Source organism: Mesoplodon densirostris, chromosome 3, assembly GCF_025265405.1.
Source record: "Mesoplodon densirostris isolate mMesDen1 chromosome 3, mMesDen1 primary haplotype, whole genome shotgun sequence".
Classification (NCBI taxonomy): domain Eukaryota; kingdom Metazoa; phylum Chordata; class Mammalia; order Artiodactyla; family Ziphiidae; genus Mesoplodon; species Mesoplodon densirostris.
In genome coordinates, this window is record NC_082663.1 from 26539397 (window position 1) to 26555253 (window position 15857).

The 15857-nt window shown below is 41.5% G+C and overlaps 1 protein-coding gene across 6 annotated transcripts in view; it reads right to left on the reverse strand.

Annotated features, from left to right (window-relative positions):
• Positions 1-15857, reverse strand: part of DROSHA (drosha ribonuclease III) — a 129465-nt gene that overhangs the window by 88977 nt on the left and 24631 nt on the right. For all 6 annotated transcript variants that reach the window (XM_060092754.1, XM_060092758.1, XM_060092757.1 and 3 more), the window contains 3 exons: positions 11090-11176; positions 8718-8804; positions 9-80 (listed from right to left, as the gene is read on the reverse strand). In XM_060092754.1, the coding sequence (XP_059948737.1) occupies positions 9-80; positions 8718-8804; positions 11090-11176 (246 nt within the window). The remainder of the gene's footprint in view (positions 1-8; positions 81-8717; positions 8805-11089; positions 11177-15857) is intronic.

Here is a 15857-nt window from a genome sequence, read left to right on the forward strand (position 1 = left end):
TCCCTTACCTCAGGCATCATCTCCTCAATGAAATGAATCGTGTAGTCTATGTTGAATCTAATTACTTTACACAGTGGAATCTGCAATAATAAGGAGGAAAAGTTCAGTTTCAAAATACCTTCCTGCGCTCACACTGTACATGTGTTTGCTACCAACCCAGAAGGCCATGAACCAAATGGGAAAGCTTCACCTTAATCTAAGCTGCTAACAATACTGCACGTGAAATTTGACCACAACTGCTGAATTTTAATGGCAAGAACCCAGCTGGCCCAGTCTCTACAGGAAACCTGCATAATGTTGGTGCTTAATTAACTGTATTAGCAGCAGCAACACAAACATGACAAGAACTCATTAAAACCAAATATATTGCCTCTAAAGAATTAATAAAACCACAATTAAATACTTCTTTTTCTCAGGTTTTAAAAACCTTTCAGAACCTTCGGCTCTTCGGGCAGAGCAGGGGTAGCAGGCTGACAATTCATCAGTTATAGATTCATAAGTCATTGTAGCAGACACAGCTCATGCTGCCTCTCTGGCTCTGGAGCAAAAGCAATCACGGTAATAAAAATAATAATAGCTCCCACTTATTGAGCTAGGCACTGTTCTACTGCTTCACATACTGTCACTCATGTAACCAGCCCTGTGAGACAGGTGCAGCTACTCTTCCCAGAGTACAGTGGAGGAAACGAAGGCAGAGTCATCAGATACTTTGCCGAAGGAAGCAGGTAGCTGGTGAATTAGAAATTCTTGCTCTAGACCCCAGCTCTGAGCCACTTGGGTATCCACCTCTCATTTCCTGTTCTAATACTCAGGGTATGTGTGAAAATGAAGGAAAGCTCAGATGAAATAAATCCACATCTGTCTTGCTTTACCAGTGTATCATGAGACACTAGCCTAGTGCCTAGATTTAATAGGTTTTCTTTACGTGTATTTTTGAATGAAGGACTGAGAAAGGAAGGGTGTGAGGTTAATGCAGTGGCTTGGCTGACTAGCTGGGGAAAATAATAGACTCGGAAGCCCTAGAGATGTGTTAAGTGGGCTTTTCTGGTCCCTTGATCTGTCCGTAAGACGACTTTATATAAAGGTAATCATTTTTACAAACCACAGCAATCAGAAAGAAACAAACTTTAATTCCACCAGCAAAAGGAATGATAAGAAAAGCGAACAGTCCTATAATGCCATCTACTGGAAATCTTTTTCTCAGAAATGAAGTTTAACTCTTAGGTGCTTTCTTTGTTGTTTTTTTGTTGTTGTTGTTGTTGTTTTTAGGATGGTGGCTAATTTGAGTGAAATTCATAATTAACGTTAATAAGAGATCCATTTTCAGCCTTCTCATGGTAATGAGTTCTAAACCAGATAAAGTGACATGCTAAGGCCACTATCATTTTTAAGTTCTTCTTTCTTCCTACAATCATTTAAAAATATTTGAGAGCTACAAATTTGTGCAATTATTCATATTTTTAAAATACCTTGCTAACAACTGTTAGATTCATAATTACTCTAAAATATGCCACAGCCCTTACCTTTTAAAAAGGTAGGGATCTTGAATAGCCAAAGCAATCTTGAGAAAGAGAAACAGAGCTGGAGAAATCAGGCTCCCTGACTTCAGACTATACTAAAAAGCTACAATAATCAAGACAGTATGGTACTGGACAAAAACAGAAATACAGATCAACAGAACAGAATAGAAAGCCCAGAGATAAACCCATGCACATATGGTCACCTCATCTTTGACAAAGGAGGCAAGAATACACAATGGAGAGGGCTTCCCTGGGCTTCCCTGGTGGCGCAGTGGTTAAGAATCCGCCTGCCAATGCAGGGGACATGGGTTCGAGCCCTGGTCTGGGAAGATCCCACATGTCGTGTAGCAACAAAGCCCTGAGCCACAACTACTGAGCCTGCACTTTAGGGCCCGTGAGCCACAACTACTGAGTCCATGTGCCATAACTACTGAAGCGCATATGCCCTAGAGCCCATGCTCCACAACAAGAGAAGCCACCGCGATGAGAAGCCTGCATGCCGCAATGAAGAGTGGTCCCCGCTCACCGCATCTAGAGAAAGCCTGCTCACAGCAACGAAGACCCAATGCAGCCAAATATAAATAAATAAATTTATTTTTTTACAAAAAAGAATATACAATGGAGAAAAGACAGCCTCTTCAATAAGTGGTGCTGGGAAGACTGGACAGCTTCATGTAAAGAATGAAATTAGAACACTCCCTAACACCATACACAAAAATAAACTCAAAATGGATTAAAGACCTAAATGTAAGGCCAGACACTATCAAACTCTCAGAGGAAAACAAAGGCAGAACTCCTATGACATAAATCACAGCAAGATCCTTTTTGACCCACCTCCTAGGGTAATGGAAATAAAAATAAAAGTAAACAGATGGGACCTCATGAAACTTACAAGCTTTTGCACAGCAAAGGAAAACATAAACAAAACGAAAAGACAACCCTCAGAATGGGAGAAAATATTTGCAAACAGAGCAACTGACAAAGGATTAATCTCCAAAATATACAAGCAGCTTGTAGCTCAATATCAAAAAAACAAACAACCCAATCCAAAAAGAGGCAGAAGAGCTAAATAGACATTTCTCCAAAGAAGACATACAGATTGCCAACAAACACATGAAAGGATGCTCAACATCACTAATCATTAGAGAAATGCAAATCAAAACCATAATGAAGTATTACCTCACACTGGTCAGAATGGCCATCTTCAAAAAAACAACAAATAAATGCTGGAGAGGGTGTGGAGAAAAGGAAACCCTCTTGCAGTGTTGGTGGGAATACAAATTGATACAGCCACTATGGAGAACAGTATGGAGGTTTCTTAAAAAACTAAAAATAGAACTACCATACGACCCAGCAATCCCACTACTGGGCATATACCCTGAGAAAACCATAATTCAGAAGGAGACATGTACCACAATGTTCACTGCAGCACTATTTACAATAGCCAGGACATGGAAGCAACCTAAGTGTCCATCGACAGATGAATGGTTAAAGAAGATGTGGCACATATATACAATAGAATATTACTCAGCCATAAAAAGGAACAAAATTGAGTTATTTGTAGTGAGGTGGATGGACCTAGAGTCTGTCATACAGAGTGAAGTAAGTCAGAAAGAGAAAAAGAAACATCATATGCTAACACATATATATGGAATCTAAAAAAATGGTACTAGGTTTCCCTGGTGGCACAGTGGTTAAGAATCTGCCTGCCAATGCAGGGGACACAGGTTCAAGCCCTGGTCCGGGAAGATCTCACATGCCACGGAGCAACTAAGCCCGCGAGCCACAACCACTGAAGCCCACGTGCCTAGAGCCCGTGCTCCGCAACAAGAGAAGCCACCGCAATGAGAAGCCTGCGCACTGCAAGGAAGAGTAGCCCCCACTCACAGCAACTAGAGGATGCCCGCGCGCAGCAACAAAGACGCAATGCAGCCAAAAATAAATAAATAAGATTAAATAAATAAATAAATAAATGGTACTGGTGAACCTAGTGGCAGGGCAGGAATAAAGACACGGACTTGAGGACATGGAGGTGAAGGGGAAGCTGGGACGAAGTGAGAGAGTAGCATTGACATATATACAGTTCCAAATGTAAAATAGATAGCTAGTGGGAAGCAGCCGCATAGCACAGGGAGATCAGCTCGGTGCTTTGTGACGACCTAGAGGGGTGGGATAGGGAGGCTGGGAGGGAGGCTCAAGAGGGAGGGGATATGGGAATATATGTATGCATATAGCTGATTCACTTTGTTGTACAGTGGAAACTAACACAACATTGTAAAGTAATTATACTCCAATAAAGATGTAAAAAATAAAAATAAAAAATAAAAAGGTAGGGATCTAAAAGAGAAAAAAAGGCATGTAAACAAGCATAAACAGAATATGATACAGTGTAACTTATAAGTGCATTTAAAAAACAAATAAGCAAACAAAATAGTATAAAGTACAAAAGAACCAAAGAGGAAGTAACATTTGAGTTGAGTCTTCAAAGATGGGAAGGGATTTTCCAGGTCATCACGAAAATTAACTGGGGAAGAATAGGTGTTTAGTTTCTAGCAAGACAGAGAAAAGGGAGCTGGGGGGACAGGCCATTTAGCTCTTCAGAAGTGAAATGCATGGAGACAGAGACATAAGAAAATTCTAGAAAGGAAAGTATGAACTATATTATGCAGATCTTAAAAACCATGTTAAGGATTCAGAGCTATCCTTACAGCAACAAGAACTCATTCAAGTACTTTAAGTGAGAGACTATCACAGTTTACATGGATGGGTTGCTATGTAAACAGGGTGGGAATGGCTTGTAGGGGAACAAGGCAAGAGACCAGAAGACCAGAATGGAGTCTAACGAAACAGTTCAGAAGCCAAATGAAGAAAAGATCAAAAAGGAGGGAGAAGAATTTAAACACAGGAGATGTGACTGAAATATACAGTGACTGTTCTGATGTGGAAGTGAAAGAGGAGAAAGAATAGAGGATAATTTCTAGGTTTGTGGCCTAAGGGACCAGATAGCTCACGATGGCATTAATACAAAGAATTTCATAGGGTGTCCCATGAGTACCTCAAACTCAGAGAAGTACGCAGAGAAGATGATGAGTTCTGTTTCACACAGGTTAAGGGTGAGGTACCTGAGGGAACATCAAGGTAGGTATGTCCAGTAGGCAATCTGAAATGTGAGTGTGGAGCACAGAGCCATACATCACAGCTATAAATATCAATGTCAGAACATGCATGGGAGGAAAAACTGTGGGTGACATTGCATTACTCGGGGAGTGTTTTCAGGAGAGAAAAGGACCAGAGCCCTTGGGAATAGTCCAGAGGCAAGAAAAAGAGCAAAAGTATAAACTTTACTCCTTTTACCATGTGCAACAGCAACTCTGCTGGATGATTTATGCAAGTTCAGTCCTTTCCCCATATTATTTCAACTAAAATCACTTTTGGGCGATTCCTTCTTTGACCTCTTTTCTTATACACACTGTATTTTCTTTGGGGCTCTTACCTGTACCACTAGAGCCCTTCTCAGACACACAAATTTGGAAAGGCAGAATCTCCTTTTCTATGCGAACTTTCATCTCTCTCTAAGACTCAAAGAGACTTATCATTTTCCTACATATTGGGAACTCAGTTGACTGAGAACTCAGTTGGCCAATCAAATAATATAAATGCCCACTATCATTTCTTAAAACACGTTTGAATGCTGATTTGACACTAACTCTTATCTCATCCTACCAGAAACAAACAAAAAAACCCTCCCTAAACTTCTACATTCTAACTCTACTACTTCCAGGAACTGAAAGACTAAATCCAGGGCAGCAAGTCCACTGGAAATGGAAAGCAGCAGGGAAATGATCATGGTGCTGCCTTGTGCTTTTGAGGACGGGATAAAATATTATGCATGTAATACATATATCCAGGTAATTTTAGTTATGTTGTCAAAGTCCCGAATAACATCAGGTATTATAAGTAACAGCAAATGTACTACATAAAAGGATAAAATTTTCCCACAACGCTCTATACTTAGCCAACAAGGCTTTCAACCCACTTCAATTCAAGAAGACCTTAAGAGAACTTGTTGGTACTAGACTGGGTTGAGATTCTAACATTAGCATCATTTGCATGCCCTTCTTGCTGATGAGCTCTCTCTAGCAAAAAAATGCATCAGAACAGTAAAGCGATTTAATAATTCTTTTTCTTGGGAGGCTATTTCAAATTCAAGAGGCCTTTGAGGGATCTAATTCCTATGAACTGTACAACACTCAGCTTAAACCTTGATTTATTTTATCAACATCTCTAACATAAATGATGGGGCTTATCTTCTCATTACAGAGTTAAGTTCTCAAGTTTTGAGAAATTGAATATTTATAAAACATATACTCTGAAGCCAGGAATTTTTCAGTCCTATCTTTTATAACAACAGTAACAACTGCAATTAATTTCGCACTAGCGGCCTCTCAGTGCCAAACCTTGTGCTGAGGAACAAAAATAAAGCTCAAAGAATCACTCTTCCAAGGTCACATAAATATTGAGAATCAGTTAAAAAAAAAAAAAAAGAATTAGAAGAAAGACTCAAATCCACATCTGCCTGACATCTTATCCAAAATAATTAGTGCCAATATGTATTGTATATTCAACATCATGATAAACACTTTTCATCTGTCATCTCATTTATTTTTTTACAAAAGCCAGTAAGACTGCCACAACTAATAACGTCTGTTTTACAGATGAGAAAACCAGGGTTTATAAAAATTGAAATGTCAAATCATACAGCTAGTAAGTATAATTCACTAAGGTTTAAATCCTCTCTGAAGTCACACTGCTTTCCTTCTTTAAGGCGATCCTAAAAGTTAAAATGAGATCTGTATTACTTGTAGGGAATTAATAGATAAGACAGATAATTTTTAAATATTTTCATGGTAACTAATTATTTGTACTTGCAAGCCTGCTGAGAAAAAAAAAAGAGAAACGTATTATGTAGGGGGGAGTTGGACTAGATGACTTCTGAAGGCCTTTTCAACTCTAAGACTATGAGATTTGGTGTAACAAAGGGTTTGAGTGCCTAATTGAGACATTTAAAAAATATTAAAAACATTTAAAAAAAAATAATAGGGCTTCCCCATTGGCGCAGTGGTTGAGAGTCCACCTGCCGATGCAGGGGACACGGGTTCGTGCCCCAGTCCGGGAAGATCCCACATGCCGCGGAGCGGCTGGGCCCGTGAGCCATGGCCGCTGAGCCTGCGCGTCCGGAGCCTGTGCTCCGCAACGGGAGAGGCCACAACAGTGAGAGGCCCGCGTACCGCAAAAAAAATATATATATATATATAATAATAATAATAAAATAAGAAACCTTCAAAATTCAAAAACTTCCCAGTGCCTCTTCATAAAGATTGTTTAAGAATAGTCCAAACAACCTAAACGTCCATTGACAGATGAACGGATAAAGAACATATGGTACATATACACAATGTAACGCTACTCGGTCATAAAAAAGAATGAAATGATGCTGTCTGCAGCAACACAGATGCAACTAGAGATTATCATACTAAGTGAAGTAAGTCAGAAAGAGAAAGACAAATACCATATATCACTTATATGTGGAATCTAAAATGTGGCATAAATGAACCTATCTACAATATAGAAACAGACTCACAGACATGGAGAACAGACTTGTGGTTGACAAGGGGGAGCGGGGAGGGAGAGGGATGGACTGGGAGTTTGGGATTAGTAGATGCAAACATTACATTTAGAATGGATAAACAACAAAGTCCTACTGTATAGCACAGGGAACTATATCTAATCTCCTGGGATAAACCATAATGGAAAAGAACATAAAAAAAGAGTGATTACAGCATATAACTGAGTCACTTTGCCGTACAGCAGAAATTAACACAACACTGTAAATCAACTATACTTCAATCAAAAAAAAAATAGTCCAATTTAAAACTTTGTAAGTATGTATGACGATGGATGTTAATTAGACTTACCGTGGTGATCATTTCACAATATATACAAATATCAAATTATTATGTTGTACACCTGAAACTAATAACATTATGTGTCAATTATACCTCAATAAAAAATAGAAGTCCAATATTACACCCCTTTCTATATTATCGTCCACCCTAGAGATGGATGTGATGTGTATGATCAAATGATTTTATTTTTACATTTACAGTGTAATCATCTTCTCAAAAAAAAATTCTCTAGGATAAAATATACTGTGGCATAAAGAAAATCTCATTAAGAAAACAATCTGTTTTAAATTAGTATCACTACTATAGAATCATGTCTGCTAATAAAAAATAATAATAGAAAGGAGCAAGATTAGGCAAAGATTTTTTTCTTTACTCTCCAATGGAACAGAATTTCACAGTTTAAGTAAACAGTACTAAAATAACTTTTCAAACTGCAGATGTAATTTCTTTTAACCAAACCAGAAAGGATTAAAGAACATGCTACTTTGATGTACATACACCATAGCTGTAATTCAGTAAGTTCTAGAGCAGCATCTAGACTGGCTCAAGTACACCTCTATACTCCCTTCCTGAGCCACCGGTGAATTCCACTCTACGTCCAACTGGAACACAGAATAAGTAAGACAATTCCCATGACTGCCAGCTTTGAGACAGACAGATTTTGACTTACAAATACAGAACTTCCATTTGAACCGATTACCAACAAAGCAGCCTTAATACCTATAAAATATCATGGATCTGTATGTCAGAGTGGCTTAAAGAAGACATATTCCCGGGATCCCAAAGCACAAAAATGTATGAAGTTAATTCAGGCTCCAGATGTCCTGAACAAGCTCTATTTTTTTACCTATTACTCAGAGACTAAATAATAGCTTCTCCTTAAAACTTTCCAACTTTCTTTTGAAGGACACCCAACCCAAAATAGCTTTGACACATTACTCCACAGTTTATCCTTCTTTTTCAATCTTTCACGCTCTCAAAATGTTATTCTGACACATGTTTACTTACACCATTTAATGTGGACCAAACCTGTGACTCATTAGCACAGATGTCACATTCCCACCTGACACACACTGCCGCTGACTTCCTGCAGCTCAGGTAGAGGGGTGCAAAGTAATTGTTACTTAGAAGTCAGATGAAAAGAAATTTTCTTTGACTTTTAGAAAGAAAGAATGAAGTGAAGGAAGGGGGCTCAGGGAAGGAGAAAGCCAGCTGATCAGCATATACTTACATTGGTCAGGGGGGCGTGTGCAAACATAGAAAATCCTTCAAAGATATACTCATGATCATCATATTCGATAACAGTTGGCCTGTCAGTCTGAAAGCAAACAGAAACATAAAGTATGAACAAATGACATGATTTGCATGTGCAGAAACCCATCAGGACACCCAAAGCAACCAATAGGTGAAATGTATGGACTTCTCTTAACGTTTTCCCAAACACCAGGGAGAAACTTTACACAGAGGATTAATTCTAGCTAGAATTCTCCTGCTTGGTGGAATTCTCTAGCTTCAGTAATATTTATATACTAGACAATCAAGAATGTTTATTATGGGTGCCATAAAGAAAAAAAAAAGACTCGCTACATGGCTTCATTTTCTAGGAACTTGTTTTATTTAATCCCACGATACTACCAGTCCTGTTCTTACTAAGCTATATTTCTGAACTAACAGAAGCTCTAACAAGAACAACATAATAGCACAGTCGAATCCAAGCAAGTGGAGAAGACTCAGCATCACAACAGTCAAGACTAGCGACAGCCTGGAAGGCTCTGAAAAGACCCAAGGTGCCAGAGGCTCATCCCCTCACAGCTCCATTCCCAGGCCCTCCAAGGAGAAGCCAACCCATTCAACACTGTAACAAACCAATTCCTGCATAATGTCAAAGATCTTAATTACTTGCAAAGTGAATCTAATTAAAATATACAAATGTTGACCTAAGCATAAGAGATTCTCTTCTTTATGCCATTCTTATAGCCCACGATTTTTAATCCTAAATGCTAAACATGGAACAAATTATCAAGATTGGAAACGTAAAAGACATGTTTTTTTACATAGGTATTGAACATTATTCTTCTAAACATTTATACACACACACACACACACACACACACACATATATGAAGAACTTGGGTGGGGGGGGAATAAAGAATATCCAAATGCGTATTATTTGTTTTTCCAATATTACTGTTACTTCCCATTTGAATAATTCAACAAAGCTGGTCTAAATTAAATATTATGAAAGAACTTCTAGTGAAATGATAATGGTACAGCCACTTGGGAAAACAGTTTGGTAGTTCCTCCAAATATTAAACATATAGTTACCATACAACCCAGCAACTCTAGTCCTAGATTTATACTCAAGGGAAAGGAAAACATACATCCACACAAAAACTTGTACGCGAACATTCACAGCAGCATTATTATAATAGCCCCAAAGTGGATACCACACAAATGTTCATCAACTGATGAATGGATAAATAAAATACGGTATATCCATACAGTGGAATATTACTTGGCCGTAAAAAGGAATGAAGTTACATACTACAACATGGATGAATCTTGAAAACATTACGGTAAGTGGAAGAAGCCAAAAGATCACATATTCTATGATTCCATTCATATGAAATATCTAGAATAGGCAAATGATAAAGACAGAGAGTACCTTAGTAGTTTCTGAAGGCTGTGGGGTGGGAAAGAACTGACTGCTAATAAGTAGAGGGTTTCTTTGGGAGATGATGAAAATGTTCTAAAATTAGATTGAGGTGATGGTTTCACAATTCTGTGAAAAGACTAACTATCATGAAATATATACTTTAAATGGGTGAGTTTTATGGTATATTATGTCTCAATAAAGCTGTTAAAATAATTATTAATAATCTAATTTTGAAACTGAAATCTCTTAATTAAAAAAGTAACCAGAATTAATTAATTTTGTACTGTGCAAAGGCAGTGTGGCACAGTGGAATGGCGTACAGCCATGCTCTGTGAAGTCAGTCTGCCCAGGCTCAAGTCCTCACTGTGCCACTTACTGCCTGAATAATCTAGAGCAAGCAGCTTAACCTTACCTGTAAAACATGGATGACTGCACCACCTGCATAGTGGGGATCATAATACCTACTTCATCGATTTTTTTGTGTGAAATAACTTAATACATGTCAAATACTGAGAATGGTGCCCAGTACCATAGTCAACAAACATTAGGTATTATTATCACTGTCATATATGCAATACTTATGGTCATAATATACAGATAATACATAAGCTATTTGCTGATTTTTAAGAGATGCACAAGCGTTCTCTGCATTCTTCCAACTCCATAGCTCCAACGAACAAGCTCTCCATAATTCACTGGCTATTATGTGGTACCAACAATATAAATGAAAAAAGATACAGAAAGTAGTATAATGAGAGGAAGCCAAAAATAAAAGTCATTATGATAAAGGTCAATTTTATTGGCATCAAAATAAAATGTTTTTAAAAGAAAGAACATTTGAGAACTGAATCCATATTTAACCAATTCACATTTTAACCTATGTACACACATAGAACCTATTTACTACATTTTTAAACAAATGAAACCCGATTTTGTTAGGAACTCACTAAAAAGTTTGTAGGAGGTGAGACTGTAATTCGATAGTGGAAAAGTCTGCCAGCATTGTTGGTCATAGGACGACAGGGCTTGATGGCCTGAGGGGAAAAATAAAAATGAGTTTAAGAGTAAAGCAGCAAAATACTGTTATTTAAAAACAGACTGTATTTTCTAGACTCACAGCTGACAAAAGAGGTTGTATGTGTGTTCCTTCACAAACTGGTAGGGAAGAAGAGTATTCACTTTACCATTAACTAGATAGATAAAAATGGGTTGCTGGTCACTGGCATTCGACCCACCGGCTCATGTACAATACAACATATAGATAGATCTCTCTAGATCTGAATTTCCATGACTATCTTCCTTTCATTTAAAGTAACATAATAATTGACCTTTGGCTAACCTCTCAATAAACTAAAAAAACAAACAAAAAAAACCCCCGAAAGCAAGAAAAATAATCTCAGAAGTAACAGCAGTAGGTTATAATTGGAAGGGGAGAAAAGTGAAAGGGTTAAATATGCTGAATAAAAATAGAGGGAACCAGAAATGCAGGAAGCACAAGAGGTGGTGGACAGAATATGCATAGAGCTTAAGATGGGAAAAAGAAAACAGCGAGCCACAGAAGCATCAGTGGAATCACTGGGTACGTTGTGACAGACACAACGATGGGTGACCCAGACCATCTTTCAAGGTAGGACTTGCCGCCAACTGTGAAGAGCACGGACAGCAGTCTCCAGTTGTCGGCTCCTTCAGGATCTGTGTCAACTGCAGAGGCCCCTCACCTGACGTCAGGCGTGTATTGAGCGAGGAAGAGGTACAAAGGCCCAGCCCCCCAGCCCAGCTTGAATGGGCAATACTCATTCCTCGGATCAGCACCAGGTTGACAGGGGCTTTGCTGGAGCTGACTCACAGTTAGACTAATCCGTCTATCCAATGCTGCTAATATCCTCTTCGTCTCACAGGTGAAGATCCCTAAGAAACATGCACCCCAAACTTCATCTTAGCATTTGCTTTTGGAGAATCCGACATGTGACAGTTGGCACCAGAAGTGATCCAAGAAAGCAGGAGATAAGATAGGGTTTTGGAGCTGAATCACTCACCATCCAACTGGCACAAAGGAACCCATCACGGTGGCTGGTGGAGCACACAGCCCCTGGCACAAGATTACGTGCCAACTGAAACTTTCAAAGATGCTGAATTGGGAGACTGTACCAGTGGAAGCAGGTGCAATGCACCAGGTGTTTTTTTTGGTTTTTTTTTTTTTTTTTTTTTTTTTTGCGGTACGCGGGCCTCTCACTGCTGTGGCCTCTCCCGTTGCGGAGCACAGACTCCGGACGTGCAGGCTCAGCAGCCATGGCTCACGGGCCTAGCCACTCCGTGGCATGTGGGATCTTCCTGGACCGGGGCACAAACCCGCGTCCCCTGCATCGGCAGGCGGACTCTCAACCACTGCGCCACCAGGGAAGCCCAGCACCAGGTGTTTAAAACTATGAGAGACCGGTAGCTGTAAGGACAATGGGATGGATGGCTATTGCCGAGCACCGCTGATGCTTTACCATGCTCTTCAAACTTTAGTGTGATCTCAGATTGCTTGCTCCCCAGGCCCAGAAGTTTCTAAGTCAGCAGCTGAGGCAGGCTGAGAATCTGCATTTCTAACAAGGCCCCAGGTGATGCTGATACTAGTTGGAGAGCTGCACTTAAGAGAACCACTGTTCTACAGAAATGCAGCAAGCAGAGGAGAAGGAAAGGCAGCTAGAAGCCAGATGTGAAAGCCTGCTATTGCACACAAAGAGGCTCTTACCACCTGCAGTGAGAGGTCAGAGAGCGCCAGGACCAAGCCCAGGGCTTACCTGTCCGAGTGGGTGGAACTTAAAGACCAATTAACAGTCAATCAAGGCAGGTCTGTTATGCCAAGGCCGGGGATATGAAAACCCGGGATGAGACACACAGGTTTTGACTCCTCCGACGCCTCTAAGCTTTCTGCCTCTTCAGAGGTGGCCCATCCTTGTCTATTAAGAGCAAGCACTCACCCGGCTGAAGACAATGAAAGCCCCTGAAGGCAACATTGTCCTCACTCTCACGGCACCGACCTCACAACAGACCTATAATTAGGGTCATTTCACAGCACAACTGGTTTCACATTTTACAGCTGGGAAGGTGCTGAAAGGAGACATAATATCCCAAAGGAACTGTAAGAACCAGCTGTCACCAGCACGTGCCGGCAGCAGGCGTCCACACGCGACCAGGTGCTGGGTGTGCTCAATCTAAAGGACCAGAACATACAGCTAGTTAGGGAAGAGGTTACTGACTTGGGAGCAATCAGGATTCAAGGATGTCAGGAGATGCTGAGAACTCCCTACTAAGACATCTCCCAAAAGCATGAAAAAGCGATGGCCCACGCTGAGTAAAGTGAAAACACCAAAACTGCAGTGACCGACAGAGGAGGAAGGAATTCAAAGACTCAAGGAAATGGGTACGCTGGGATGGATATAGCATCTGTGACTGAAAAATATTATCAGATGATCATATTCCACGGGAAGGCCCAGAGGACAGGCCATTGACCAAGGCCCAAAGGAGTGTGCTGGTGAAGGGGCACCGGCATCCCTCGGACGATCGGTGGTGGCCTCCTCTGCAGGCCAGGGCTGATTGTAAGAGAGGTGGTTACAGCATCAGGGATGACAGGACTCTGAAACAAGAGAGGCCACGTGATGGGGCTCATTATAAGAAGCCAGGTCACACAATTATCATTATCGCCAGCAAGACCGAAGTGGCAGCCAAGGGGATGTAACCCACAAAGAGTCATGGAAGTGGTTTTCACAACACAGTGTCCTTAGGTACAAAACAAATGGGTAGCTGATAAGAGTACTACCTCAGTTTGTACCAACGCAAGTAATCAAGACTGGATAACCAAGAGGCTGAAGGTAGGCTGCTCCAGTAAACACTCATGATCCCTTGCCCGGTTCCAGGCCTGATCAAGTTACTGGACTGAAATCCACTGACTGAAGAGGTGGCCAGAAGGCAGGAGGAAGGGCCCTGCAACACTATCACAAGCAAAAATGGTCATGATGGCCCTGTCCTTCCCCCAAGGGGCCTACGGCCATTTTGCTCAGATAACTGTACACCGGGGAAGGAAGAAGCCAGACAGTTCAAGGAGTGTTAGACCCAGCAGCAGAATCAGTTGATACTCAGACACTGGACGTATCATCCTGGTATCGCTGTCAGAGTGGGGGAGATGAGGCCAAGATAGTAAACAAAATCTTGGTCAAGGTCTGGCTTACAGTAGGTCCACTGAGTCCACAGATCCACCCAGTGGTCATTTCCCTGGTTCCCCAATGTACCACTGGAATTGACAAAATTGGCAGACAGCGCCACCTCACACTGCGTCCTTGATCTGTGGAGGAACAGCCATCGTGATGGGAAAGATCAAGCAGAAGCCACCCAACCCGGACCTCAAAAACAGTATGACTCTGGGGGAATGGTGGAGATTAGTGCCACCCTTAAGGATCCAAATGACACAGGGGTGACTTCCCCTATCACATCTCTGTTTAATTCACCAGTCTGGGCCCTAAAGAAACCAAATGGATCCTGGCGGATGACTATATACCACCACAAGCTCAACCAAGTAGCTCTAACTGCAACTGCTGTGCCAGGTGTTGTAGCGTAGTTATGGCAGATTCATCTGACCTCAGGTACAAAGTATGTGGCAACTGATCTGCTGAATGTATCCTTTTCTATCCCAATCAGGATGAGGACCAGTTCTGATCAGAACCGGTTCACATTTACACAGAACAGACAACATTTATGGGTTTGCCACCGGGTTAACTCTCCCACTCAGTGTCATAATACAGTCCAAGGTGCCCCTGACCTTCTGGAATACTGTAGAATGTTATATTGCTCCACCGCATCTTTGACATTATTACGTTGAGCAAACTAAGAGCCCTAGTAACATGGATATGCTCCAAAGGGTGAGAGAGAAACCCTGCACAGACTCAGGGTCTACCACAGCCACACCATTTTAGGGGGGCATTCTGGGGAGTTCTAAGACATCCATCCAAAGTAAAAGACAAAATTATTGCCTTGTCCACCTCCTACAATGAAGAAGGAAGCAGCACACTAGGAGGGCCTCCCCGGGCTCAGGAGGCAGTGCAGTCCTTAGCTGGGAATATTACTGCAGCCCGTTTATAAAGTGGCACAAAAGGCTGCCAGCTGTGAGCGTGACTCAAGTGAGAAAGGCCTCAGCAGTTCCAAACCGCAGCGCAAGCAGCCCTGCTGCAGGAGCCGTACCATTCGGCAAATCCCACACTGTTGGTGGGAAAGGATGCCAAGAAGAGTTTGTGGCCACACTGGGAGAATCACAACGCTGGTCTCTGGGGTTCTGGAGCCAAGCCATGCCACCTATAGGGAAGAATGATATGCCTTTGAAAAGCAATCCCTGGTGTGCTGCTGGGCCTTGGTAGATCTGGCAGGCATGGCCAAGGGACAGCAAACAGACCCGTGGCTGGAACCGCCCATCGTAAGCTGGGTTCTGCCAGCCCCACTCGGGCATAACTTTGGGTGGGGCCAGCAACAACCCATGGTAAGGTGGAGCGGGCGTACATCCAGAACCAAGCACACACAGGAGCAGAGGGCACGAACAAGCCCACCGCCGTTGCATCAGCTCCCCTCCCTCAGCTGATGACTAGGGACGGGAGGATGAAAGCATAAGGAAAAGCCCGAGCTTGGTCGGCAAACAGGTCAGGCAGAAAGGGGGTGCAAGGCGGAAACGGACCATGCGGCAGC